Consider the following 26,234-nt stretch of genomic DNA (forward strand, 5'->3'; position numbering starts at 1 on the left):
ACTTTCCACTCATTGCCTGTAGGATTCGTCACTCTGTTGCCAGAGAGATGTACAGACATATAACCATTTCTATCGTGTCTGTTTATTCTATGTCTACAAAGAATTACATAGGATTTACAGTGCAGGAACAGGCCATTCGGCCCAACTGGTCTGTGCTGGTGTTTATGCTCCACACGAGCCTCCTCCCTCCCCTCTTCATCCCACCCTATCAGCATATCCTTCTACTCCTTTCTCCCTCTTGTGTTTATCTAACTTCCCCTTAAATGCATCTGTGTTATTCCCCTCAACTACTCCTTGTGGTAGCCAGTTCCACATTCTCACCACTCTCTGGGTAAAGAAGTTTCTCCTGAATTCCCAATTGGATTTGTTAGCGATTATCTTATATATATGACCCCTAGTTTTGGACTCCCCCATAAGTGGAAACATTTTCTCTACGTCTACCCTATCAAACCCCTTCATGATCTTAAAGGCCTTTATCAGGTCACCCCTCAGCCTTCTCTTTTCTAGAGAAATTGCGGGTTTAAGTCCCACTCCAGAGACTTGAGCACGTAAGCTAGACTGACACTCCCAGTGCCGTCTTTCGGATGAGACATTAAACCGAAGCCCCGTCTGCCCTCTCCGGTGGACGTAAAAGATCCCAGGGCCACTATTTCGAAGAAGAGCAGGGGGAGTTCTCCCCGGTGCCCTGGGGCCATTATTTATCCCTCAATCAACACCACTAAAACATTACCACGTTGTTGTTTTGTGGGAGCTTGCTGTGCGCAAATTGGCTGCTGCGTTTCCCTACATTCCAACACTTCATTGGCCATAAAGCGGATAGGGATGTCCTGTGGTGGTGGAAGGCACTATATAAATGCAAGTTCTTTCTTACTGGAGCTGAATCCTAGCTTAATTACATTCCAGAAAGAGTCAAACACATTTACGATTTTCAAACGGCAGAACGGATTATGCCAACTGCTCATTATGTTGGGGCATTGATTTCCAGTTCTATTCAGGGAGAATAAAGAGCAATTGATTCACGTATTAAACACAGGCCAAATCTCACAGACCTTCAGCCCACACGGACCTGGGAAATAAAATGCCTTGACGGGGTTCTCATAGTCACCGTACAGGCCTCGAGAATTAGGAATCAGTCGCCGAGAGTAGGAGTGAAGAGAATTGCTCAAAGAAATGAAAGGATGTAATTGAAACACAGGTCGTCATGCAGGAGAGACGATAGGGTTTTTTTTTTATTCGTTCATGGGATGTGGGCATCGCTGGCGAGGCCGGCATTTATTGCCCATCCCTAATTGCCCCTTGAGAAGGTGGTAGTGAGCCGCCTTCTTGAACCGCTGCAGTCCGTGTGGTGACGGTTCTCCCACAGTGCTGTTAGGAAGAGAGTTCCAGGATTTTGACCCAGCGACGATGAAGGAACGGCCGATATATTTCCAAGTCGGGATGGTGTGTGACTTGGAGGGGAACGTGCAGGTGGTGTTGTTCCCATGCGCCTGCTGCCCTTGACCTTCTAGGTGGTAGAGGTCGCGGGTTTGGGAGTATTTTAACCCCCTCTTGGTTCAATGACCCTTCATAACATGATAGAATTCCTCATTAAGATAGAGAGTGAAGTAATCAAATCCGAAACTAGGGTCCTGAATCTAAATGAAGGAAATTACGAAAGTATGAGGTGTGAGTTGGCTCGGATAGATTGGGGAACTTTACTAAAAGGGATAATATTTAAAGAACGTGTGCAGGAATTACAACAATTATTCATTCCTGTCTGGCGCAAAAATTAAACAGGAAAGGTGGCTCAACCGTGGCTTACAAAAGAAATCAGAGATAATATTAGATCCAAAGAGGAGACATATAAAATTGCCAGAAAAAGCGGCAAGCCTCAGGATTGGGAGCAGTTCAGAAATCAGCAAAGGAGGACAAAGAGATTGATTAAGAGGGGAAAAATAGAGTATGAGAGTAAACTAGCAGGGAACATAAAAACTGACTGTAAAAGCTTCCATAAATATGTCAAGAGAAAAAGATTAGTGAAGACAAATGTAGGTCCCTTACAGTCAGAAATAGGGGAAATTATAATGGGGAACAAAGAAATGGCAGAACAATTAAACACATACGTTGGTTCTGTCTTCACAAAAGGAAATTGTAAACAATTTTACAACACCAAGTTATAGTCCAACAAATTTATTTTAAATTCCACAAGCTTTCGGAGGTGTGGAAATGACATTTTCGAATCCTTCGCATTTGAAAATCACAGAACATCACAAAAGCCACAAAATCACAAAGGAGGACACAAAGAACCTCCTGGAAATGTTAGGGAACCAAGGGTCTAGTGAGAGGGAGGAACTGAAGGAAACCAGTATTAGTAAAAAAACAGCGCTAGGGAAATTAATGGGGCTAAAGGCTGACAAATCCCAGGGCCTGATAATCTACATCCCAGAGTACTAAAGGAAGTGGCCCTGGAAATAGCGGATGCATTGGTGGTCATCTTCCAAAATTCTATAGACTCTGGAATAGTTCCTACAGATTGGAGGGTGGCAAATGTAACCCCACTATTTAAAAAAGGAGGGAGAGAAAAAACAGGGAATTACAGACCAGTTAGCCTAACATCAGTAGTGGGGAAAATGGTAGAGTCTATTATAAAAGATGTGATAACAGAACACTTGGAAGGCATTAACGGGATTGGACAAAGTCAACATGGGTTTATGAAAGGGAAATCATGCTTAACAAATCTAATGGAGATTTTTTGAGGCTGTAACTGGTAGAATAGATAGGGGAGAACCAGTGGATGTGGTGTACTTGGATTTTCAGAAGGCTTTTGATAAGGTCCCACACAAGAGTGCAAAATTAAAGCACATGGGATTGGGGGGAATATACTGGCATGGATTGAGAATTGGTTGACAGACAGGAAACAGAGAGTAGGAATAAACGGGTCTTTTTCCGGGTGGCAGGCAGTGACTAGTGGGGTACCGCAGGGATCAGTGCTTGGGCCCCAGCTATTCACAATATATATCAATGATTTGGATGAGGGAACTAAATGTAACATTTCCAAGTTTGCAGATGACACAAAGCTGGGGTGGAATGTGAGCTGTGAGGAGGATGCAAAGAGGCTCCAATGTGATTTAGACAAGTTGGGTGAGTGGGCAAGAACATGGCAGATGCAGTATAACGTGGATAAATGTGAGGTTATCCACTTTGGTTGTAAAAACAGAAAGGCAGATTATTATCTGAATGGTGATAGATTGGGAAAAGGGGAGGTGCAACGAGACCTGGGTGTCCTTGTACACCAGTCACTGAAAGCGAGCATTCAGGTGCAGCAAGCAGTTAGGAAGGCGAATGGTATTTGGCCTTCACTGCAAGAGGATTTGAGTACAGGAGCAGGGATGTCTTACTGCAGTTGTACTGGACCTTGGTGAGACCACATCTGGAGTATTGTGTGCAGTTTTGGTCTCCTTATCTGAGGAAGGATGTCCTTGCCATGGAGGGAGTGCAACGAAGGTTTACCAGACTGATTCCTGGGATGGCAGGACTGACGTATGAGGAGAGATTGGGTCGACTAGGCCTATATTCACTAGAGTTTAGAAGAACGAGAGGTGATTTCATCGAAACATATAAAATTCTAACAGGACGAGACAGACTAGATGCAGGGAGGATGTTCCCGATAGCTGGGGAGTCCAGAACCAGGGGTCACAGTCTCAGGATACTGGGGATGCCATTTAGAACCGAGATGAGGAGAAATTTCTTCACTCAGAGGGTGGTGAACCTGTGGAATTCTCTACCACAGAAGGCAGTGGAGGCCAAGTCATTAGATGTATTCAGGAAGGAGATAGATATATTTCTTAATGCTAAAGGGATCAAGGGATATGGGGAAAAAGCGGGAACAGGGTACTGAGTTAAACGATCAGCCATGATCATTTTGAATGGCGGAGCAGGCCCAAAGGGCCGATTGGCCTACTCTTGCTCCTATCTTCTATGTTTCTATACCCTTGCTTAACAAAAATCTATCAACCTCAGTTTCGTTATTTTCAATTGAACCCCCCCGCTGCCTCAACAGCTTTTTTGGGAGTGGGGGAAGAGTTTCAGATCTCCACTCCCCAGACCTTAACAAAATCACTTTCAATGGAAAAACAGAAGCTGGGAAAACCATGTCACAATTCAGGGCAACTTTTACGACCGAGTGTGTTTCAGCACCGAACAATCAGACTTCAAACTGGGATCGTTCGACGCGATATATAAATGTTTCATTTGTGCCAAGATTTTTGCGTACAGCGTCAAAAATATAATTTCCTCAATTTCAATCCTTTCAACTCAGGTCCGAAATTTTCTTGCTCCTCCAAGTCCAAAAACGTAACCCTGAAGGATTCGACGCTGGGTCTCGGTGAGTTATCACCCGGGCCTTTTCTACTGGGCCGCTGCACAGGCCTGCACCAGCAGGTTGATCTGGTGAATGAGGGTCAGTGCGGCAACAATCACGCCGGAATTCCTGGCAGAGGGAAAGGAGCCGGAGAGAAGTCCGTTACAGGCCAATCCTGAAAGCAAGGTCCGGTCCGTGTCTTTGTCACCACCGGTCCGTTCCGCCAGCTTTGCTGGAGGCCGGCCAGGGATGAGCTCAGAGCGGGATGTGAGAGATTTTAGAAGCACTTGGCTAATTATGAAAAGGATTATCCAGTCCTGAGAAAGTGGCAGAAACGTCTCCCGTTTAACACATCAGGCTCGCTGGGCCGCTCCCAAGAGCATTACGTAGAGTTACGTCAACCCTACAGCACACGAACAGGCCATTCGGCCCAACAGGTCCGTGTCGGTGTTTATGCTCCACACGAACCTCCTCCCTCCCTACCTTATCTCACCCGATTAGCATTTCCTGCTATTCCTTTCTCCCTCATGTGTTTATCTAAATTCCCCTTAAATCCATCTACGCTATTCGCCTCAACTATTCCTTGTGGGAGCGAGCTCCACATTCTCACCACTCTCTGGGTAAAGAAGTTTCTCCTGAATTCCCTATTGGATTTATTAACGACCATCTTATATTTATGGCCCCCCTAGTTCTGGTCTCCCCCCACAAGTGGAAACATCTTCTCTATGTCTCCCCTGTCGAACCCCTTCATTATCTTAAAGACCTCTATCAGGTCAGCCCCTCAGCCTTCTCTTTTCTGGAGAAAAGAGCCCCAGCCTGTTCAATCTTTCCTGATAAGTACAGTTAAGATTAGGGTTGCCAATCCTCCAGGATTGCCCTGGAGTCTCCAGGAATTAAAGATAAATCTCCAGGACACTGCCACGAGCATACCCGGGAGAGAAAAACCAAAGGGGACGCTAAAAAAATTGTATTTGTTTTCATTTCTTTGAACACTTTCAGTAATTAGTTATAAAAGTTAACTAATTACTGAAAGTTAACTAATTACTGAAAGTGTTCAAAGAAATGAAAAAAAATACAATTTTTTTAGTGTCCCCTTTGGTTTTTCTCTCCCAGGTTTGCTCGTGGCAGTGTCCTGGAAATTTGAATTTATGTTTTAAAAAATCTGGAAGGGGGGGAAAAAAGCTGTTTGACTGGGTGAGGCGGTCGATGGTAGGAGGTCAGGTGATGAAACCTCCAGGGTTACGTTCAACCGGAGCTGGCAATCTTAGTTAAGAGTCCAACCTCGTTGGTGTGGGACTGGAGTCACCTATAGGCCAGACCGGGTAAGGACGGCAGGCTTCCTTCCCTAAAAGGATATTAGTGAAACCAGTTGGGCTTTTTACGAAAATCCGACAGCTTCATGGTCGCTTTTGAAACTGGATTTTTAATTCCAGATTTTTTAAAACATAAATTCAAATTCTGAATCTGCCCACTGTAGGATTTGAACCTACATAACCGCCGCACCACTGTACCCATCACCCGCTGATTTTAACCTGAAATTCGTAGCGACGAAAACCCCTAACGGCCGTTAAAGAAAATGAAACATAAAAAAGCCGCCCGTCCGCTGGCGGCAGGAGGAAGGGCATGACAAACGATTTCAGTGTCTCCGAGCCGGGAGGGCACCAGAAAAAAAAAACACACCCGTCGGGGGGGGGGGGAGCACGTGCGATGCCACCTGCAGTTGAATAGCCCACGCGCAAGGAGTGGCCGCTCGGGCGAGGTAACTCGGTGGGCGGCACGCCAGCGAGAGTCAGGGCCCTCGGGAAGAGGACGGGGACGGGGACGGGGAGGGAGGGAGATTGTTGGTTTCAGCGAGTGAATTAAATTAAATCTCACCTCTGGTCCCTGAAGTGCTTTTTCAAAGTATCGCTGAACGCTTTGGAAGCGATTACAAATTCCTTCCTCCTGTGGTCGAGCCCCTGCAAAAGAAAATGAGATCTCGAACGTAGAGCTGGCGGTCGGAGTATTGGATGGACACGGGGAGGGAAAGAGAGGAGGAGGGGTTTCTGGATAAATCCTAAATCAGAATAGTTAGGATCAACAGCATGAGATATCTGGGAGTTATTGGAGTCAGGGATTGTAACTGTACGCAGCTGACAGTGAACGGTATTATGACTGAGGCCTTCAATAGTAGGGTTGCCAAGCCTCCAGGATTGACCTGGAGTCTCCAGGAATTAAAGGTTAATCTCCAGGAACCTACCGCGAGCAAAATCATAGGGGCATTAAAAAAAAATGGTGAGTTTTTTTTAAAACTTTCTTTGAACACTTTTCTTTAATCGTTATAAAAATATAACTGGTGGGGAAAAAGGCTGTTTGACTGGGCCGGGCGGGTGGTCACGTGATGAAACCTCCAGGAATCCCTCCAACCAGAGTTGGCAACCTTGTTCAATATGCATCAAAAACCAGCCCCTATTGCCACCGGCCGCTGGTCTTCTTGGCTCATTAAGGGCCCCATAAAATAATTAAATTAGGGGCCTCCCCATAATGTAATGCTCCAGTCGTACGGTGCCCCTTTTTTTAATGGGTAACGGAGGGGAGGTCCTTTTTAAAGAACAACAATGCTCGGCCCTATGCTATTGTCTCCCTCCCTCTCCGATTATCCCTCGCTCACCGATCTTACACTTGCCTTCCCATGATGAGCTGCTCCTTCTCAGTTCCCACTAACACTATGTGTAATATGCTGGTGTGTAACACCTGGCTTATAATGCCCAGATGTGTTACAATGATTTCTAATATCTTGGGTTGTAATACCCTGGTGTGTAATACAATCTTTTATAGTATCTTGGTTTATAATACCTTGCCTTATAACATTCTGGTGTGTAATAAGTCTACTTGTAATACAACTGTGTAATACATTGGTTTGTAATATTTGATTTGTAATAGACTGGTGTGTCATACAATGGTCTGTAATTCAGTGATTTGTAATACACTGGTGCATAATACAGTGGACTGTAATGTACTGATTTGTAATATAGTAGTGTGTAATACAGTGGTCTGTAATTCAATGATTTCTAATACACTCGTGTGTAATACAATGGATTGTAATGTACTGATTTGTAATATAGTAGTGTGTAATACAGTGGTCTGTAATTCATTGATTTCTAATACATTGGTGTGCAATACAATGGATTGTAATGCACTGATTTGTAATATAGTAATGTGTAATACAGTGGTCTGTAATGCAGTGATTTATAACACACTGGTGAGTAGTAGTGGTTTGCAACACACAGAGGTGTAACATAGTTGGCTTGCAATACTCTGCTGTGTAATACAGTGCTTTGTGATACGTTATGTGTAATGCAGCAGTGTTGTCCAATACGTTAGCCACTAGCCACATGTGGCTAATTGGGAATCCAGATGTGGCTAATTGGGAATCCATAGCCACATCTGGGGCTAGTCAGTGATTTCTCTTGGACAACACTGGAATACAGTGATTTGTAGTACATTGATTTGTAATATTTTTAGCATTTAATATGCTGGTTTGTAATACATTGATTTGTAGTGTGATGGTTTGTAATATACTGATTTGTAATATGCTGGTTTGCAATGCGCTGGTTTGTAATATGCTGATTTGTAATACATTACCTGATGGGTCTGTGGGGGGAACTTCTTTATCATGTCAGTAACTTTGCTCAACATATCCTTGATCGCTAAAGCTGACTCCCTGAGGAAAACAATCACAACACATTCAGTGACTCGGCATCAGCAGCAGCTTAGAAAAAAGAACTTGCATTTCTATAGTGCCTTTCATGACCTCAGAACGTCACAAACCACAGTGACTGACACAACAGGGTGACTGACACAACAGGGTGACTGACACACCATGGTGACTGACACAACAGGGTGACTGACACAACAGGGTGACTGACACACATAGTGACTGACACAACAGGGTGACTGACACAACAGGGTGACTGACACAACATGGTGACTGACACACATAGTGACTGACACAACAGGGTGACTGACACAACATGGTGACTGACACACATAGTGACTGACACAACAACGGTGACTGACACACCATGGTGACTGACACAATATGGTGACTGACACAATATGGTGACTGACACACCATAGTGACTGACACAACAGGGTGACTGACACAACATGGTGACTGACACAACATGGTGACTGACACACCATAGTGACTGACACAACAGGGTGACTGACACACCACGGTGACTGACACAACATGGTGACTGACACAACATGGTGACTGACACACATAGTGACTGACACAACATGGTGACTGACACACACAGTGACTGACACAACAACGGTGACTGACACACCACAGTGACTGACACACCATGGTGACTGACACAATATGGTGACTGACACAATATGGTGACTGACACTCCATAGTGACTGACACTCCATAGTGACTGACACAACATGGTGACTGACACACCATAGTGACTGACACAATATGGTAACTGACACTCCATAGTGACTGACACAATATGGTGACTGACACAATATGGTGACTGACACACCACAGTGACTGACACACCATAGTAACTGACACACCATAGTGACTGACACACCATAGTAACTGACACGCCATAGTGACTGACACACCACAGTGACTGACACAACACAGTGACTGACACACCATAGTGACTGACACAACATAGTGACTGATACACCATAGTGACTGACACACCATAGTGACTATCACACCATAGGGACTGAGACAACATGGTGACTGACATACCATGGTTACTGACACAACATGGTGACTGACACACCATAGTGACTGACACAACATGGTGACTGACATACCATAGTAACTGACACAACACAGTGACTGACACAACATGGTGACTGACCTGATGGTCTCGATGAACTGGCTTCTGTTGTTGATTTTATCTGCAATCCCACTGAGAACATTCCTCAGTGTCTTTCCTTTCTGTCTTAATTCTGATAAATCTTTATCTTCTCCATCCTGATCCAAAGGCCCTAAATAAATTAGACTTCATGCAGTCACTCTGGACATTCCTCCCCAGGTTACAGCATTTACCAGTGAGTAGACGATTCAACAAAGAGACTGGGCACCGATGGGCACCAGAGACTGGGCACAAATGGGCACCAGAGACTGGGCACCGATGAGCAACAGAGAATGGGCACAAATGGGCACCAGAGACTGGGCACTGATGGGCACCAGAGACTGGGCACAAATGGGCACCAGAGACTGGGCACAAATGGGCACCAGAGACTGGGCACAAATGGGCACCAGAGACTGGGCACCGACGGCACCAGAGACTGGGCACAAATGGGCACCAGAGACTGGGCACCGATGAGCAACAGAGAATGGGCACAAATGGGCACCAGAGACTGGGCACTGATGGGCACCAGAGACTGGGCACAAATGGGCACCAGAGACTGGGCACCGACGGCACCCGAGAATGGGCACAAATGGGCACCAGAGACTGGGCACCGACGGCACCAGAGAATGGGCACAAATGGGCACCAGAGACTGGGCACCGACGGCACCAGAGAATGGGCACAAATGGGCACCAGAGACTGGGCACAAATGGGCACCAGAGACTGGGCACCGACGGCACCAGAGAATGGGCACAAATGGGCACCAGAGACTGGGCACCAACGGCACCCGAGAATGGGCACAAATGGGCACCAGAGACTGGGCACCAACGGCACCAGAGAATGGACACAAATGGGCACCAGAGACTGGGCACAAATGGGCACCAGAGACTGGGCACCGATGGGCAACAGAGACTTGGCACCGATGGGCAACAGAGACTGGGCACCAATGGGCAACAGAGACTGGGCACAAATGGGCAACAGAGACTGGGCACCGATGGGCACCAGAGACTGGGCACTGATGGGCAACAGAGACTGGGCACTGATGGGCAACAGAGACCGGGCACAAATGGGCACCAGAGATTGGGCACCGATGGGCACCAGAGACTGGGCACAAATGGGCAACAGAGACTGGGCACCGATGGGCACCAGAGACTGGGCACAAATGGGCACCAGAGACTGGGCACCGATCGGCACCAGAGACTGGGCACAAATGGGCAACAGAGACTGGGCACTGATGGGCACCAGAGACTGTGCACAAATGGGCAACAGAGACTGGGCACCGATGGGCAACAGAGACTGGGCACAAATGGGCACCAGAGACTGGGCACCGACGGCACCAGAGAATGGACACAAATGGGCACCAGAGACTGGGCACAAATGGGCACCAGAGACTGGGCACCGATGGGCAACAGAGACTGGGCACCGATGAGCAACAGAGACTGGGCACTGATGGGCAACAGAGACTGGGCACAAATGGACAACAGAGACTGGGCACAAATGGGCAACAGAGACTGGGCACCAATGGGCAACAGAGACTGGGCACCGATGGGCAACAGAGACTGGGCACTGATGGGCAACAGAGACTGGGCACTGATGGGCAACAGAGACCGGGCACAAATGGGCACCAGAGACTGGGCACCGATGGGCACCAGAGACTGGGCACAAATGGGCAACAGAGACTGGGCACAAATGGGCAACAGAGACTGGGCACCGATGGGCACCAGAGACTGGGCACAAATGGGCAACAGAGACTGGGCACTGATGGGCACCAGAGACTGGGCACAAATGGGCAACAGAGACTGGGCACCAATGGGCAACAGAGACTGGGCACCAATGGGCAACAAAGACTGGGCACAATGGGCACCAGAGACTGGGCACCGATGGGCACCAGAGACTGGGCACTGATGGGCAACAGAGACTGGGCACTGATGGGCAACAGAGACCGGGCACAAATGGGCACCAGAGACTGGTCACCGATGGGCACCAGAGACTGGGCACAAATGGGCAACAGAGACTGGGCATCGATGGGCACCAGAGACTGGGCACAAATGGGCAACAGAGACTGGGCACTGATGGGCACCAGAGACTGGGCACAAATGGGCAACAGAGACTGGGCACCGATGGGCAACAGAGACTGGGCACCAATGGGCAACAGAGACTGGGCACAAATGAGCACCAGAGACTGGGCACTGATGGGCAACATAGACTGGGCACCGATGGGCACCAGAGACTGGGCACTGATGGGCAACAGAGACTGGGCACAGATCGGCACCAGAGACTGGGCACCGATGAGCAACAGAGACTGGGCACCGATGAGCAACAGAGACTGGGCACTGATGGGCAACAGAGACTGGGCACAAATGGGCACCAGAGACTGTGCACCGATGGGCACCAGAGACTGGGCACCGACGGGCACCAGAGACTGGGCACAATTGGGCACCAGAGACTGGGCACAGATCGGCACCAGAGACTGGGCACAGATCGGCACCAGAGACTGGGCACAAATGGGCACCAGAGACTGGGCACAGATCGGCACCAGAGACTGGGCACAGATCGGCACCAGAGACTGGGCACCAATGGGCACCAGAGACCGGGCACCGACGGGCAACAGAGACCGGGCTCCGACAGGCACCAGAGACCGGGCACCGATGGGCACCAGAGACTGAGCACTGATGGGCACCAATGGTCTGTTCTTGCCCTTGTGTTGACATTATGACTTATTTAGATAACGTGCCATTCATTTTGTGCGCAGCGAAGTCCCACAAAGAGCAATCAGACAATTGACCTGTTAATCTGCCTTTGACTGAGCCAGGACACCAGGACAACTCCCCTGCTCGTCTTCAAAGAGTGCCATGGTTTTTAACACCCACATCTCGTCTGAAAGATGGCAACCATCTCATACTGCACTGGAGTATCAGCCTTGGCAACGTGGTTAAGTCTGACTCAGATACGAGAGTGCTACCCACCAAGCCAAGCTGGTTGGAGTAGACTGTACGCGCGGTCAGTAGAAGGAGCGGGCTTGATGGGCCCAATGGCCTCGTCTTCCGTGTCTTGTGTTCCTATTTGAAGTTGATAGTGTCATAACCACCTGCCCAGTGAATCCAAACACAGACATACCCCCGGCACCCAGTCCAGACATGCGAAGAAGGGCCTCGGTGTAGCTAACGTCCACATCTACGGTCTCCTGTTCCAGAATTGTCAGGATGAGGTCCTGGCAAAGGCCCGGGTGCTTCAACTCTGCCTTCATTCAACACACAAAACAACTCCAATCAACTACATTCTGACACAAAACAACAGCAATTAATATTGTCACATCTTCTCTTTCGTTTCTTTACATCGAAAATAATATATTGTAAGGTGAGTGACAGAGAGGCCTGGGAGTGAGTTAGAGAGAGAGGCCTGGGAGTGAGTTAGAGAGAGAGGCCTGGGAGTGAGTTACAGAGAGGGGCCTGGGAGTGAGTTACAGAGAGGGGCCTGGGAGTGAGTTACAGAGAGAGAGGCCTGGGAGTGAGTTACAGAGAGGGGCCTGGGAGTGAGTTACAGAGAGAGGCCTGGGAGTGAGTTACTGAGAGGGGCCTGGGAGTGAGTTACAGAGAGGGGCCTGGGAGTGAGTTACAGAGAGGGGCCTGGGAGTGAGTTACAGAGAGAGGCCTGGGAGTGAGTTACAGAGAGAGAGGCCTGGGAGTGAGTTACAGAGAGGGGCCTGGGAGTGAGTTACAGAGAGGGGCCTGGGAGTGAGTTACAGAGAGAGGCCTGGGAGTGAGTTACTGAGAGGGGCCTGGGAGTGAGTTACAGAGAGAGGCCTGGGAGTGAGTTACGGAGAGAGAGGCCTGGGAGTGAGTGACAGAGAAGGGCCTGGGAGTGAGTTACTGAGAGGGGCCTGGGAGTGAGTTACTGAGAGGGGCCTGGGAGTGAGTTAGAGAGAGAGGCCTGGGAGTGAGTTAGAGAGAGAGGCCTGGGAGTGAGTTAGAGAGAGAGGCCTGGGAGTGAGTTAGAGAGAGAGGCCTGGGAGTGAGTTCCAGAGAGAGGCCTGGGAGTGAGTTAGAGAGAGAGGCCAGGGAGTGAGTTACAGAGAGGGGCCTGGGAGTGAGTTAGAGAGAGAGAGGCCTGGGAGTGAGTTACAGAGAGGGGCCTGGGAGTGAGTTAGAGAGAGAGAGGCCTGGGAGTGAGTTAGAGAGAGGGGCCTGGGAGTGAGTTACAGAGAGGGGCCTGGGAGTGAGTTAGAGAGAGAGGCCTGGGAGTGAGTTACAGAGAGAGGCCTGGGAGTGAGTTAGAGAGAGAGGCCTGGGAGTGAGTTACAGAGAGAGGCCTGGGAGTGAGTTAGAGAGAGAGGCCTGGGAGTGAGTTACAGAGAGGGGCCTGGGAGTGAGTTAGAGAGAGAGAGGCCTGGGAGTGAGTTAGAGAGAGGGGCCTGGGAGTGAGTTAGAGAGAGAGGCCTGGGAGTGAGTTACAGAGAGGGGCCTGGGAGTGAGTTACAGAGAGGGGCCTGGGAGTGAGTTACAGAGAGAGGCCTGGGAGTGAGTTAGAGAGAGAGGCCTGGGAGTGAGTTACAGAGAGAGGCCTGGGAGTGAGTTAGAGAGAGGGGCCTGGGAGTGAGTTACAGAGAGAGGCCTGGGAGTGAGTTACAGAGAGAGGCCTGGGAGTGAGTTACAGAGAGGGGCCTGGGAGTGAGTTACAGAGAGAGGCCTGGGAGTGAGTTACTGAGAGGGGCCTGGGAGTGAGTTAGAGAGAGAGGCCTGGGAATGAGTTAGAGAGAGAGGCCTGGGAGTGAGTTACAGAGAGAGGCCTGGGAGTGAGTTACAGAGAGGGGCCTGGGAGTGAGTTACAGAGAGGGGCCTGGGAGTGAGTTACAGAGAGAGGCCTGGGAGTGAGTTACAGAGTGAGGCCTGGGAGTGAGTTACAGAGAGAGGCCTGGGAGTGAGTTACAGATTGAGGCCTGGGAGTGAGTTACAGAGAGATGGGCCTGGGAGTGAGTTACAGAGAGAGGCCTGGGAGTGAGTTACAGAGTGAGGCCTGGGAGTGAGTTACCGAGAGAGGCCTGGGAGTGAGTTACAGAGTGAGGCCTGGGAGTGAGTTACAGAGAGAGGCCTGGGAGTGAGTTACAGAGAGGGGCCTGGGAGTGAGTTACAGAGAGAGGCCTGGGAGTGAGTTACAGAGAGGGGCCTGGGAGTGAGTTACAGAGAGGGGCCTGGGAGTGAGTTACAGAGAGAGGCCTGGGAGTGAGTTACAGAGAGGGGCCTGGGAGTGAGTTACAGAGAGGGGCCTGGGAGTGAGTTACAGAGAGAGGCCTGGGAGTGAGTTACCGAGAGAGGCCTGGGAGTGAGTTACAGAGAGAGGCCTGGGAGTGAGTTACAGAGAGGGGCCTGGGAGTGAGTTACAGAGAGGGGCCTGGGAGTGAGTTACAGAGTGAGGCCTGGGAGTGAGTTACAGAGAGAGGCCTGGGAGTGAGTTACAGAGAGGGGCCTGGGAGTGAGTTACAGAGGGGCCTGGGAGTGAGTTACAGAGAGAGGCCTGGGAGTGAGTTACAGAGAGGGGCCTGGGAGTGAGTTACAGAGAGAGGCCTGGGAGTGAGTTACAGAGAGAGGGGCCTGGGAGTGAGTTACAGAGAGAGAGGCCTGGGAGTGAGTTACAGAGAGAGGGGCCTGGGAGTGAGTTACAGAGAGAGGCCTGGGAGTGAGTTACAGAGAGAGGCCTGGGAGTGAGTTACAGAGAGAGGCCTGGGAGTGAGTTACAGAGAGAGGCCTGGGAGTGAGTTACAGAGAGAGGCCTGGGAGTGAGTTACAGAGAGAGGCCTGGGATGAGTTACAGAGAGAGGCCTGGGAGTGAGTTACAGAGAGAGGCCTGGGAGTGAGTTACAGAGAGAGGCCTGGGAGTGAGTTAGAGAGAGAGGCCTGGGAGTGAGTTACAGAGAGGGGCCTGGGAGTGAGTTACAGAGAGGGGCCTGGGAGTGAGTTACAGAGAGAGGCCTGGGAGTGAGTTAGAGAGAGAGGCCTGGGAGTGAGTTACAGAGAGGGGCCTGGGAGTGAGTTACAGAGAGGGGCCTGGGAGTGAGTTAGAGAGAGAGGCCTGGGAGTGAGTTACAGAGAGGGGCCTGGGAGTGAGTTACAGAGAGAGGCCTGGGAGTGAGTTACAGAGAGAGGGGCCTGGGAGTGAGTTACAGAGAGAGAGGCCTGGGAGTGAGTTACAGAGAGAGGCCTGGGAGTGAGTTACAGAGAGGGGCCTGGGAGTGAGTTACAGAGAGGGGCCTGGGAGTGAGTTAGAGAGAGAGGCCTGGGAGTGAGTTACAGAGAGAGGCCTGGGAGTGAGTTACAGAGAGAGGCCTGGGAGTGAGTTAGAGAGAGAGGCCTGGGAGTGAGTTACAGAGAGAGGCCTGGGAGTGAGTTACAGAGAGGGGCCTGGGAGTGAGTTAGAGAGAGGGGCCTGGGAGTGAGTTACAGAGAGGGGCCTGGGAGTGAGTTACAGAGAGGGGCCTGGGAGTGAGTTACAGAGAGGGGCCTGGGAGTGAGTTACAGAGAGGGGCCTGGGAGTGAGTTACAGAGAGAGGCCTGGGAGTGAGTTACAGAGAGGGGCCTGGGAGTGAGTTACAGAGAGGGGCCTGGGAGTGAGTTAGAGAGAGAGGCCTGGGAGTGAGTTACAGAGAGGGGCCTGGGAGTGAGTTACAGAGAGGGGCCTGGGAGTGAGTTAGAGAGAGAGGCCTGGGAGTGAGTTACAGAGAGAGGCCTGGGAGTGAGTTAGAGAGAGGGGCCTGGGAGTGAGTTACAGAGAGGGGCCTGGGAGTGAGTTACAGAGAGAAGCCTGGGAGTGAGTTACAGAGAGGGGCCTGGGAGTGAGTTACAGAGAGGGGCCTGGGAGTGAGTTACAGAGAGGGGCCTGGGAGTGAGTTACAGAGAGGGGCCTGGGAGTGAGTTACAGAGAGGGGCCTGGGAGTGAGTTACAGAGAGGGGCCTGGGAGTGAGTTACAGAGAGAGGGGCCTGGGAGTGAGTTACAGAGAGAGGCCTGGGAGTGAGTTACAGAGAGGGGCCTGGGAGTGAGTTACAGAGAGGGGCCTGGGAGTGAGTTACAGAGAGAGGGGCCTGGGAGTGAGTTACAGAGAGGGGCCTGGGAGTGAGTTAGAGAGAGAGGCCTGGGAGTGAGTTAGAGAGAGAGGCCTGGGAGTGAGTTAGAGAGAGGGGCCTGGGAGTGAGTTAGAGAGAGAGGCCTGGGAGTGAGTTACAGAGAGAGGCCTGGGAGTGAGTTACAGAGAGAGGCCTGGGAGTGAGTTACAGAGAGAGGCCTGGGAGTGAGTTACAGAGAGAGGCCTGGGAGTGAGTTACAGAGAGGGGCCTGGGAGTGAGTTACAGAGAGGGGCCTGGGAGTGAGTTACAGAGAGGGGCCTGGGAGTGAGTTACAGAGAGAGGCCTGGGAGTGAGTTAGAGAGAGAGGCCTGGGAGTGAGTTAGAGAGAGGGGCCTGGGAGTGAGTTACAGAGAGGGGCCTGGGAGTGAGTTACAGAGAGAGGCCTGGGAGTGAGTTACAGAGAGGGGCCTGGGAGTGAGTTACTGAGAGGGGCCTGGGAGTGAGTTACAGAGAGAGGCCTGGGAGTGAGTTACAGAGAGGGGCCTGGGAGTGAGTTACAGAGAGGGGCCTGGGAGTGAGTTACTGAGAGGGGCCTGGGAGTGAGTTACAGAGAGGGGCCTGGGAGTGAGTTACAGAGAGGGGCCTGGGAGTGAGTTACAGAGAGAGAGGCCTGGGAGTGAGTTACAGAGAGAGAGGCCTGGGAGTGAGTTACTGAGAGGGGCCTGGGAGTGAGTTACAGAGAGGGGCCTGGGAGTGAGTTACAGAGAGGGGCCTGGGAGTGAGTTACAGAGAGGGGCCTGGGAGTGAGTTACAGAGAGGGGCCTGGGAGTGAGTTACAGAGAGGGGCCTGGGAGTGAGTTACAGAGAGGGGCCTGGGAGTGAGTTACAGAGAGGGGCCTGGGAGTGAGTTACAGAGAGGGGCCTGGGAGTGAGTTACAGAGAGAGGCCTGGGAGTGAGTTACAGAGAGGGGCCTGGGAGTGAGTTACAGAGAGAGGCCTGGGAGTGAGTTACAGAGAGAGGCCTGGGAGTGAGTTACAGAGAGGGGCCTGGGAGTGAGTTACAGAGAGAGGCCTGGGAGTGAGTTACAGAGAGGGGCCTGGGAGTGAGTTACAGAGAGGCCTGGGAGTGAGTTACAGAGAGGCCTGGGAGTGAGTTAGAGAGAGGCCTGGGAGTGAGTTACAGAGAGAGGCCTGGGAGTGAGTTACAGAGAGGGGCCTGGGAGTGAGTTACAGAGAGGGGCCTGGGAGTGAGTTACAGAGAGGGGCCTGGGAGTGAGTTAGAGAGAGGGGCCTGGGAGTGAGTTACAGAGAGGGGCCTGGGAGTGAGTTACAGAGAGAGGGGCCTGGGAGTGAGTTACAGAGAGGGGCCTGGGAGTGAGTTAGAGAGTGAGGCCTGGGAGTGAGTTACAGAGAGGGGCCTGGGAGTGAGTTAGAGAGAGGGGCTCCCAATGCCTTTAGAAGAGGAGCGGGAGAGATTCTGCCTTCGATTGTCGCCCCTCCTTGTGGAGAGGCTCCTGACCTCTACTTGCCTGCGCCCCCCCACCCAACATGATGCAGTATTGGGAGGTGTGGGGGAACGGGCACCGAATGGAACAGCCCAATGCCAGAGACTTGTTAGGTTTCATTTTACCTTGTTAAAAACGGCCTTCAATGTCTGAGCAGCGACAGGATTGACCTCCTCCAGCTGAAATAGAGAAATCATCGTGAGGAATCAAGGTAGCAACAACCTAACTTGCTTCCACCTTCAAGCGTCTCTCAGCATCAGGACATCTTCTCCAGAAGCTCAGCGGCCGGACCTGCCCCTGATGGTCCCAGCAGGTTAGTGGGCCAGTGTGGATCTGAACCATGGTGTTCGGAAGGTCCCAGTCTGGGCTGAGTGAGCCGGTCTCACTCGGGGACGGGGACGGGGTACGGTCAGAGGGTGGGTGGGGGGGTCCACGATTGGTGATCTGGGGCAGGGGCTGGGGGAATCAGAAAAGACTCCAGATTCTTTTTCTTAATCCATTCTCGGGATGTGGGCGTCGCTGGCAAGGCCGGCATTTATTGCCCATCCCTAATTGCCCCTGACAAGGTGGCATTGGGCCTCCTTGTGGTGAAGGTGGTTTTGACACAGCTAAGGGGTTTGCCAGGCCATTTCAGGGGGCTGTTAAGAGTCAACCACGTTGGTGTGGGACTGGAGTCACCTAGAGGCCCAGAGCCGGAAGGGTGCTGTGTGAATGAGTTTAGCCAGTCTCCGTCCATTTCTTACTGGTCATCGGCACAAAAATCGAATCTATTTCAGTGTGGGTGATGTGGGACGTGGAAAGCTGTCAGATTGGTGCAGTGGTGCATTGATGGGACAGTGTAGAGGGAGCTTTACTCTGTATCTAACCCCGTGCTGTACCTGCCCTGGGAGTGTTTGATGGGACAGTGTAGAGGGAGCTTTACTCTGTATCTAACCCGTGCTGTACCTGCCCTGGGAGTGTTTGATGGGACAGTGTAGAGGGAGCTTTACTCTGTATCTAACCCGTGCTGTACCTGCCCTGGGAGTGTTTGATGGGACAGTGTAGAGGGAGCTTTACTCTGTATCTAACCCCGTGCTGTACCTGCCCTGGGAGTGTTTGATGGGACAGTGTAGAGGGAGCTTTACTCTGTATCTAACCCCGTGCTGTACCCGCCCTGGGAGTGTTTGATGGGACAGTGTAGAGGGAGCTTTACTCTGTATCTAACCCATGCTGTACCCGCCCTGGGAGTGTTTGATGGGACAGTGTAGAGGGAGCTTTACTCTGTATCTAACCCTGTACCTGCCCTGGGAGTGTTTGATGGGACAGTGTAGAGGGAGCTTTACTCTGTATCTAACCCATGCTGTACCTGCCCTGGGAGTGTTTGATGGGACAGTGTAGAGGGAGCTTTACTCTGTAACTAACCCATGCTGTACCTGCCCTGGGAGTGTTTCATGGGACAGTGTAGAGGGAGCTTTACTCTGTATCTAACCCCGTGCTGTACCTGCCCTGGGAGTGTTTGATGGGACAGTGTAGAGGGAGCTTTACTCTGTATCTAACCCGTGCTGTACCTGCCCTGGGAGTGTTTGATGGGACAGTGTAGAGGGAGCTTTACTCTGTATCTAACCCTGTACCTGCCCTGGGAGTGTTTGATGGGACAGTGTAGAGGGAGCTTTACTCTGTATCTAACCGGGTAAGGACATCAGGTTTCCTCCCCTAAAGGAACCAGTTGGGTTCTTACCACAATCCGACAGCTTCACAGCCACTTTACGGATTCATACTTTTTTTTAGCCTGAATTCAAATTCTCAAAATGCCCACGGTGGGATTTGAACTCACGTTTTCTGGATTATTAGTCCAGGCCTCTGGCTTGCTAGTCCAGTCACGTAACCCTGCACCCCCGTACCCGTACTGATCCAGTGACTCCCGCTGCAAAGAGCCCCGATGTGGACAACGGGGTCGGGCTTCGGCTGTGATGCCGCCCGTAGTTAAATAGCCCGCCACGACTCATTGGCCGGGCTCAGGCGTGAAGTTAAAGGCAAGGTAGCTGAGGGCCGTCAGATCCCGGCGAACCAGCCAGTGAGTAAGGAGACAAATCGGGGAGAATAAATAAACAATACAATCTCACATTGGTGGCCTGCGAAGCTGGTTTCCAAATCGTTTGTCTCGGTGGGACCGTCCCCCTTTTTTGCGATGTGTGCAGGAGTCGGGGTGAGGGGGGGGACACTAGGGATGATCGACAACAAGAGAAGCTCGTCCGATTCAGAACAGTCCCTGCAGAACCTACCTCACTGAGAACCGGGTACATCACGGTGTAGAGAGCCATGGAAACGGTTGGGATGGCAACTGGAGCACTGTCTGCCTGGTCCATGGCGACTGTCAGGAGAGAGAAAGAACAAACTTGCATTTATATAGCGACTTTCACCACCTCAGGACATCCCGAAACGCTTTGCAGCCAAATGAAAGTGCGGCCACTGTCGTAATGCGGGAATCGCGGCAGCCAATTTGCGCACAGCAAGATCCCACAAACGGCGAGGTGATAATGACCAGATAACCCGGTGTTTTTTTTTTTAGTGACGTTGGTCGAGGGATAAATATCGGCACCGGGGAGAACTCCCCCGCCCCCCCCCCCCCTGCTCTTCTTCGAAATAGCGGCCGTGGGATCTTTTACATCCACCCGAGAGGGGGCGGACGGGGCCTCGGTTTAACGTCTCGGTCGAAAGACGGCGCCTCCGACAGTGCAGCGCTCCCTCAGTACCGGCGCCGGGAGCGTCGGCCTGGATTATGTGCTCGCGTCCCTCTCTCGGAAGATGTGAAGAGGAGCCCATTTCTTTTCCTCTCCGCCTTTTGCCGCAATATTGGTCACCCCGACATCCCACTGGCAGCTCAGGCACCTGCCACCGAGGCCGACCGCTGCTAACGCACCCCGTCCCGGGGTTTAAGATAAGGCCTGAGTCCCGGGGCTAGGGTCGGGTGGGAACTCTGCCATAGACCCCCCCCCCCCCAGGAGTGTTGGGCCCGTAGAGCACGCAGCATCCAATCCTCGGGGTTGCCAACCCCTCCAGGATTGCCCTGGAGTCTCCAGGAATTGCAGGTTAATCTCCAGGACGCTGCTGTGAGCAAAACACCTGGGAGAACTTCGTTCAACACATTCATTTATTAGTTTTTGAAAAATTGGAGGTGAGGGGGGGAGGCGGAATGGCTGTTTTACTGGGGGCGGGAGGTCATGTGATGAAACCCCCAGGAATACGTCCGACCAGAGTTGGCAACCCCTCTCCAGCCCGCTCAGTGCGAGTTAGTTCCGTCGCGGGCTCCCAGCTCCCGTCCACTCCTACTTGAAACATCTCCAACTCCCCACCCCCCCGCATTCCCTGAGGGAGAACATGCTCGAGCAGAGACACACGCTCACCGCACGCCCGAGGCTTTTTTTTTTTTCGGGGGGGGGGGGTGGGGGTGGGTGGGCGTAGACGGGGTGGGGGGAGAGTGGTGCGGGCCTCCGATTCTTACTGTTAAACCCCGTGGGGTCACGGTTCGGGAGAGAAGCCTACCCACCTTTCGCGGGAAGCCCTGCCAGCGAAGCCCTCGCGCACAAGCCGTTCAGAATGCTGAAGGAGGTTAATCATTGACGGTTTATCATTGGTCGGGCGAGGACTTTGACAGGTCACCGCCGGGGGAAGATTGTTGTGATGAACCGGTGACTCATACAGCAGAACCCGGTCCCAGGAGGAAGTCAGGAGGAGCAGGGAAGAGAGCTGAACGGCGACGGACGGGGGGGTTAGTGGGGGTAGGTCCAAACTTGGAACCCCGGCCTGGGCTCAGCCATCTGACCTTGACCAAGAATTCTCACTGCGTAAAAGGGCGGTGATGGAGGGGAGCAGCCCATGGTCCTCCATTACAGCAGTGGCTGCACCTCATGGGCTGCAAAGCGGTTTGGGACGTCCTGAGGTCGTGAAAGGCGCCATATCAATGCAAATCCTTCTTTCTTTCTAATGGAGGAGAAACAAGCACTGAGCAGGAGTTGAGAGGAAATGACTGAAAGCTCCATCGAGAAAATGGGTCTCGAGGAGGCCTTTAAAGACATGGAAGGAAGTAATGAAGGTCAGGGGTCGAGCGAGGGAGCACCAGGGAACAGGGGCTGAGCCCACCTGAAGGTCCCGCCACCTGAGGGGATCAGTTGGGGTCGAGCTAAGCGCACAGCCTCAGGAGTGTTTGGGACAGTGTAGAGGGAGCTTTACTCTGTATCTAACCCGTGCTGTACCTGCCCCGGGAGTGTTTGATGGGACAGTGTAGAGGGAGCTTTACTCTGTATCTAACCCGTGCTGTACCTGCCCTGGGAGTGTTTGATGGGACAGTGTAGAGGGAGCTTTACTCTGTATCTAACCCGTGCTGTACCTGCCCTGGGAGTGTTTGATGGGACAGTGGAGAGGGAGCTTTACTCTGTATCTAACCCGTGCTGTACCTGCCCTGGGAGTGTTTGATGGGACAGTGTAGAGGGAGCTTTACTCTGTATCTAACCCGTGCTGTACCTGCCCTGGGAGTGTTTGATGGGACAGTGTGGAGGGAGCTTTACTCTGTATCTAACCCGTGCTGTACCTGCCCTGGGAGTGTTTGATGCTCCTGAAATCCCTCAATCTGATTTAGCAGAAACAATAAATCTAAAAAACAACACAATTGTGAAACTAGCCCGGACTTTGACAAGACAACAAATAACGTTCGGTTGACTGAACTTCGGCAATGAAAGGGATTCTACAGTGTCTGAGGGAAGAAACAAAGGCAAAGTTTCACAGCAGAAACTAATCTAACAGAAAGGGAGTGAGGGCTGGCCTTTGTGAGGTGCACTGGTCTGTACTTGCAGACACCCACTGACGTCTCCTGTGGGGTTTGGGGGGTCGACACCGGCCAGCGTGGGTTACTTGGCTGCTCAAATTGGAATGGAAATCTGAAAACTAGCTGCCCATATTTTGGTTATCGTGCAATCTGCTACCTCGAGAAACTCGCCCTGAGATGACAAGGAAAGGCTAGCATTGATATAAATATTGAAAGGGTGGTCAAAGGAAGGGTTGGGCACTGTGGGAGTCGTTTAGATCTTTACATAGAATGTACAACACAGAAACAGGCCATTCGGCCCAACAGGTCTATGCCGGTGTTTATGCTCCACACGAGCCTCCTCCCACCTCTCTTCATCTCACCCTATCAGCATATCCTTCTATTCCTTTCTCCCTCATGTGTTTATCCGGCTTCCCCTTAAATCCATCTATGCTATTCGCCTCAACTACTCCATGTGTTAGCGAGTTCCACATTCTCACCACTTTCTGGGTAAAGAAGTTTCTCCTGAATTCCTTATTGGATTTATTTGTGACGATCTTATAGTTATGGCCTCTAGTTCTGGTCTCCCCCCACAAGTGGAAACATCTTCTCCACGTCTACCCTATCAAACTCTTTCATTATCTTAAAGACCTCTATCAGGTCACCCCTCAGTCTTTTTTCTAGAGAAAAGAGCCCCAGCCTGTTCAGTCTTTCCTGATAGGTATAACCTCTCAGTTCTGGTAATATCCCGGTAAATCTTATTTTCACCTTCTCCAGTGCCTCTATATCATAGGAATATAGGAACAGGAGTAGGCCATTCAGCCCCTCGTGCCTGCTCCACCATTTGATAAGATCATGGCTGATCTGTGATCTAACTCCATATACCTGCCTTTGGCCCATATCCCTTAATACCTTTGGTTGCCAAAAAGCTATCTATCTCAGATTTAAATTCAGCAATTGAGCTGGTATCAATTGGTGTTTGCGGAAGAGAGTTCCAAACTTCTACCACCCTTTGTGTGTAGAAATGTTTTCTAATCTCGCTCCTGAAAGGTCTGGCTCTAATTTTTAGACTGTGCCCCCTACTCCTAGAATCCCCAACCAGCGGAAATAGTTTCTCTCTATCTACCCTATCTGTTCCCCTTAATATCTTATAAACTTCGATCCGATCACCCCTTAACCTTCGAAACTTCAGAGAATACAACCCCAATTTGTGTAATCTCTCCTCGTAACTTAACCCTTGAAGTCCGGGTATCATTCTAGTAAACCTACGCTGCACTCCCTCCAAGGCCAATATGTCCTACCGATGGTGCGGTGCCCAGAACTGCTCACAGTACTCCAGGTGTGGTCTAACCAGGGTTTTGTATAGCTGCAGCATAACTTCTGACCCCTTGTACTCCAGTCCTCTGGATATAAAGGCCAGCATTCCATTAGCCTTCTTGATTATTTTCTGCACCTGTTCATGACACTTCGATGATCTATGTACCTGAACCCCTAAGCCCCTTTGGACATCCACTGTTTTTAACTTTTTTACCATTTTTGTAATATGGAGTTCGATAGATTCCTGATTAACAAGGGAGTCAAGATGGGGAAAGTAGGGTTGAGGTCACAATCAGATCGGCCATGATCTTATCAAATGGCAGAGCAGGCTCGAGGGGCCGAATGGCCTACTCCTGCTCTTAATTTGTATGTTCATAGAACTGTGCCCAGTGCTCCAAGTGTGGTCTAACCAAGGTTCTATACAAGTTTAACATAACTTCCCCGCTTTTCAATTCTATCCTTCTAGAAATGAACCCGAGTGCTTGGTTTGCTTTATTTATGGCCTTATTAACCTAGAAAATGGAAAATACGTACAATATTTTTTAATGCCCGTGTTGTTTCTCCCAGGTGTGTCCGAGAGATTAATCTTTCAATTCCTGGAGACTCCAGGACAATCCTGGAGGGTTGGCAACCCTGGTTCCCACAGCTCGCCGGAATTATGCTAATGAGGCCGGCGGAATCAATTTGCCCGCGGTCCTGCCGGCGGCCTCATTGGCCTGGTGCTACACCAGGATTGTCCTCTGCTTCGGGCACCTTCCAACGTCCATGCATCCTTCGCTCCAGCTTTCCACCACAGTCAGGCACGAAGGATATCAGGAGGAAGAAAACATCTGGATCAAAGTGCCGGAACTGGAGCAGTGGCAAACTATGACGTCGTCACGAATGACAGAAACGTGACCGACTGGAGGCCGGTTTGGTTTAACATCATAGCGATCCCCCTCGTTTGAACCCTGAGCTGAACTTATTTATCCCTCATATCGTCTCCAACACCAAGACCGCCTGCAAGGAACGGAGAGGGTGGACTCGATGGGTTTCTGCCCCGACCAGACGGTCGATGCCATTTGGCAGAACGTCTCGTCGCCGGAGCTGACCACCAGGCACCAGGGTGTAGCCTGAATGGTGGTGAGAAGGGCCCTCCCAGCGCGCACGGAATCTCAGCGCCACCGCGAGCTGCCCTCGAGGAGACCGTCGTCCACCTCCTGATGGGCTGCCCCTTCGCGCAGAGGGTGTGGAGTGAGATGCGTTGGTATCTGTCCCGGTTCATCGCCCAACAGCTCGGTAACACAGAGGACGCCGCGCTCTACGGGCTGTTCCCCGGGACGCACACCGAGACAGGTATCACCCGCGGCTAAAGATCATCAACTCGAGTGAAGGAGGCCCTTTGGTCCGTCCGAAACCGGCTGGTCTTCCAGCTGAAGGAGCTGTCCACGGCCGAGTGTTGCCGACTGGCGCGCTCCCAGGTCCGGGTGTACGTGCTGCGGGACGCACTGAGGCGAGGTGCGACAAACGCAAAGGCTCGATGAGGAAAGACCACCACCCCCCCACCTTGTATTGTACACAATGATTCATGAGAAATATTGTGTTTGAATTGTAATAATGAGATCGCTTTGTGTATGATCTGTAGTGTTTTTGGTTTGAATTGTACTGGTTTGGAATTGTGATATTTACATTGAACTGTGTGTATCCTTAAATTCTATGAAATAAAGTATACTTTGAAATTTTTCAAAAATCACCAAGACAGCCTGCTTCCACCTCTGTTACATCGCCTCTCCCCACTCCCGTCTCAGCTCATTTGCTGCTCAAACCCTCATCCATGCCTTTGTTACCTCCAGACTCCACTATTCCAATGCTCTCCTGGCCGGCCTCCCATCTTCCACCCTCCGGAAACTTGAGCTCATCCAAAACTCTGCTGCCCCGTATCCCAACTCACACCAAGTCCCGTTCACCCATCACCCCCTGTGCTCGCTGACCTGCATTGGCTCCCGGTCTGGCAACGCCTCCATTTTAAAATTCTCATCCTTGTCTTCAAATCCCTCCATGGCCTCGTCCCCTTCCCTATCTCTGTAACCTCCTCCAGCCCCACAACCCTCGGAGATCTCCGCGCTCCTCCAAATTCTGGCCCCTTGCGCATCCCCGATTTTAATCGTTCCACCATTGGCGGCCGTGCCTTCAGCTGCCTCGGGCCCTAAGCTCTGGAATTCCCTCCCTAAACCTCTCCGCCTCTCCTCCTCCCTTAAGAGGCTCCTTAAAACCTACCTCTTTGACCAAACTTTTGGTCACCGTCCTAGTATCTCCTTTAAATGCGCCGTATAAATGTAAGTTGTTGTTGATTAGGCTATTTGTGTAAGCAGTTTGTGACCTGCCTGCA

General features: G+C 51.3%; 1 protein-coding gene and 1 long non-coding RNA gene across 2 annotated transcripts; one reads left to right on the top strand and one right to left on the bottom strand.

The window, feature by feature from the left end:
• Positions 1–2,153: 2,153 nt before the first annotated feature.
• Positions 2,154–21,383, bottom strand: LOC137302483 (programmed cell death protein 10-A-like). The gene is made up of 8 exons (XM_067972175.1): positions 21,296–21,383; positions 20,031–20,119; positions 17,895–17,948; positions 12,326–12,449; positions 9,214–9,343; positions 7,964–8,042; positions 6,215–6,297; positions 2,154–4,468 (listed from the first exon to the last, which is right to left on the bottom strand). The coding sequence occupies exons 2-8, from the start codon at positions 20,112–20,114 to the stop codon at positions 4,387–4,389; spliced, it is 636 nt and encodes a 211-aa protein (XP_067828276.1). The 5' UTR covers positions 20,115–20,119; positions 21,296–21,383; the 3' UTR covers positions 2,154–4,386.
• Positions 21,224–25,598, top strand: LOC137302484 (uncharacterized). The gene is made up of 2 exons (XR_010958462.1): positions 21,224–21,527; positions 24,434–25,598. It is a non-coding gene; the product is annotated as an uncharacterized lncRNA (long non-coding RNA).
• Positions 25,599–26,234: the final 636 nt, after the last annotated feature.

Source organism: Heptranchias perlo, chromosome 35, assembly GCF_035084215.1.
Source record: "Heptranchias perlo isolate sHepPer1 chromosome 35, sHepPer1.hap1, whole genome shotgun sequence".
Lineage (NCBI taxonomy): Eukaryota > Metazoa > Chordata > Chondrichthyes > Hexanchiformes > Hexanchidae > Heptranchias > Heptranchias perlo.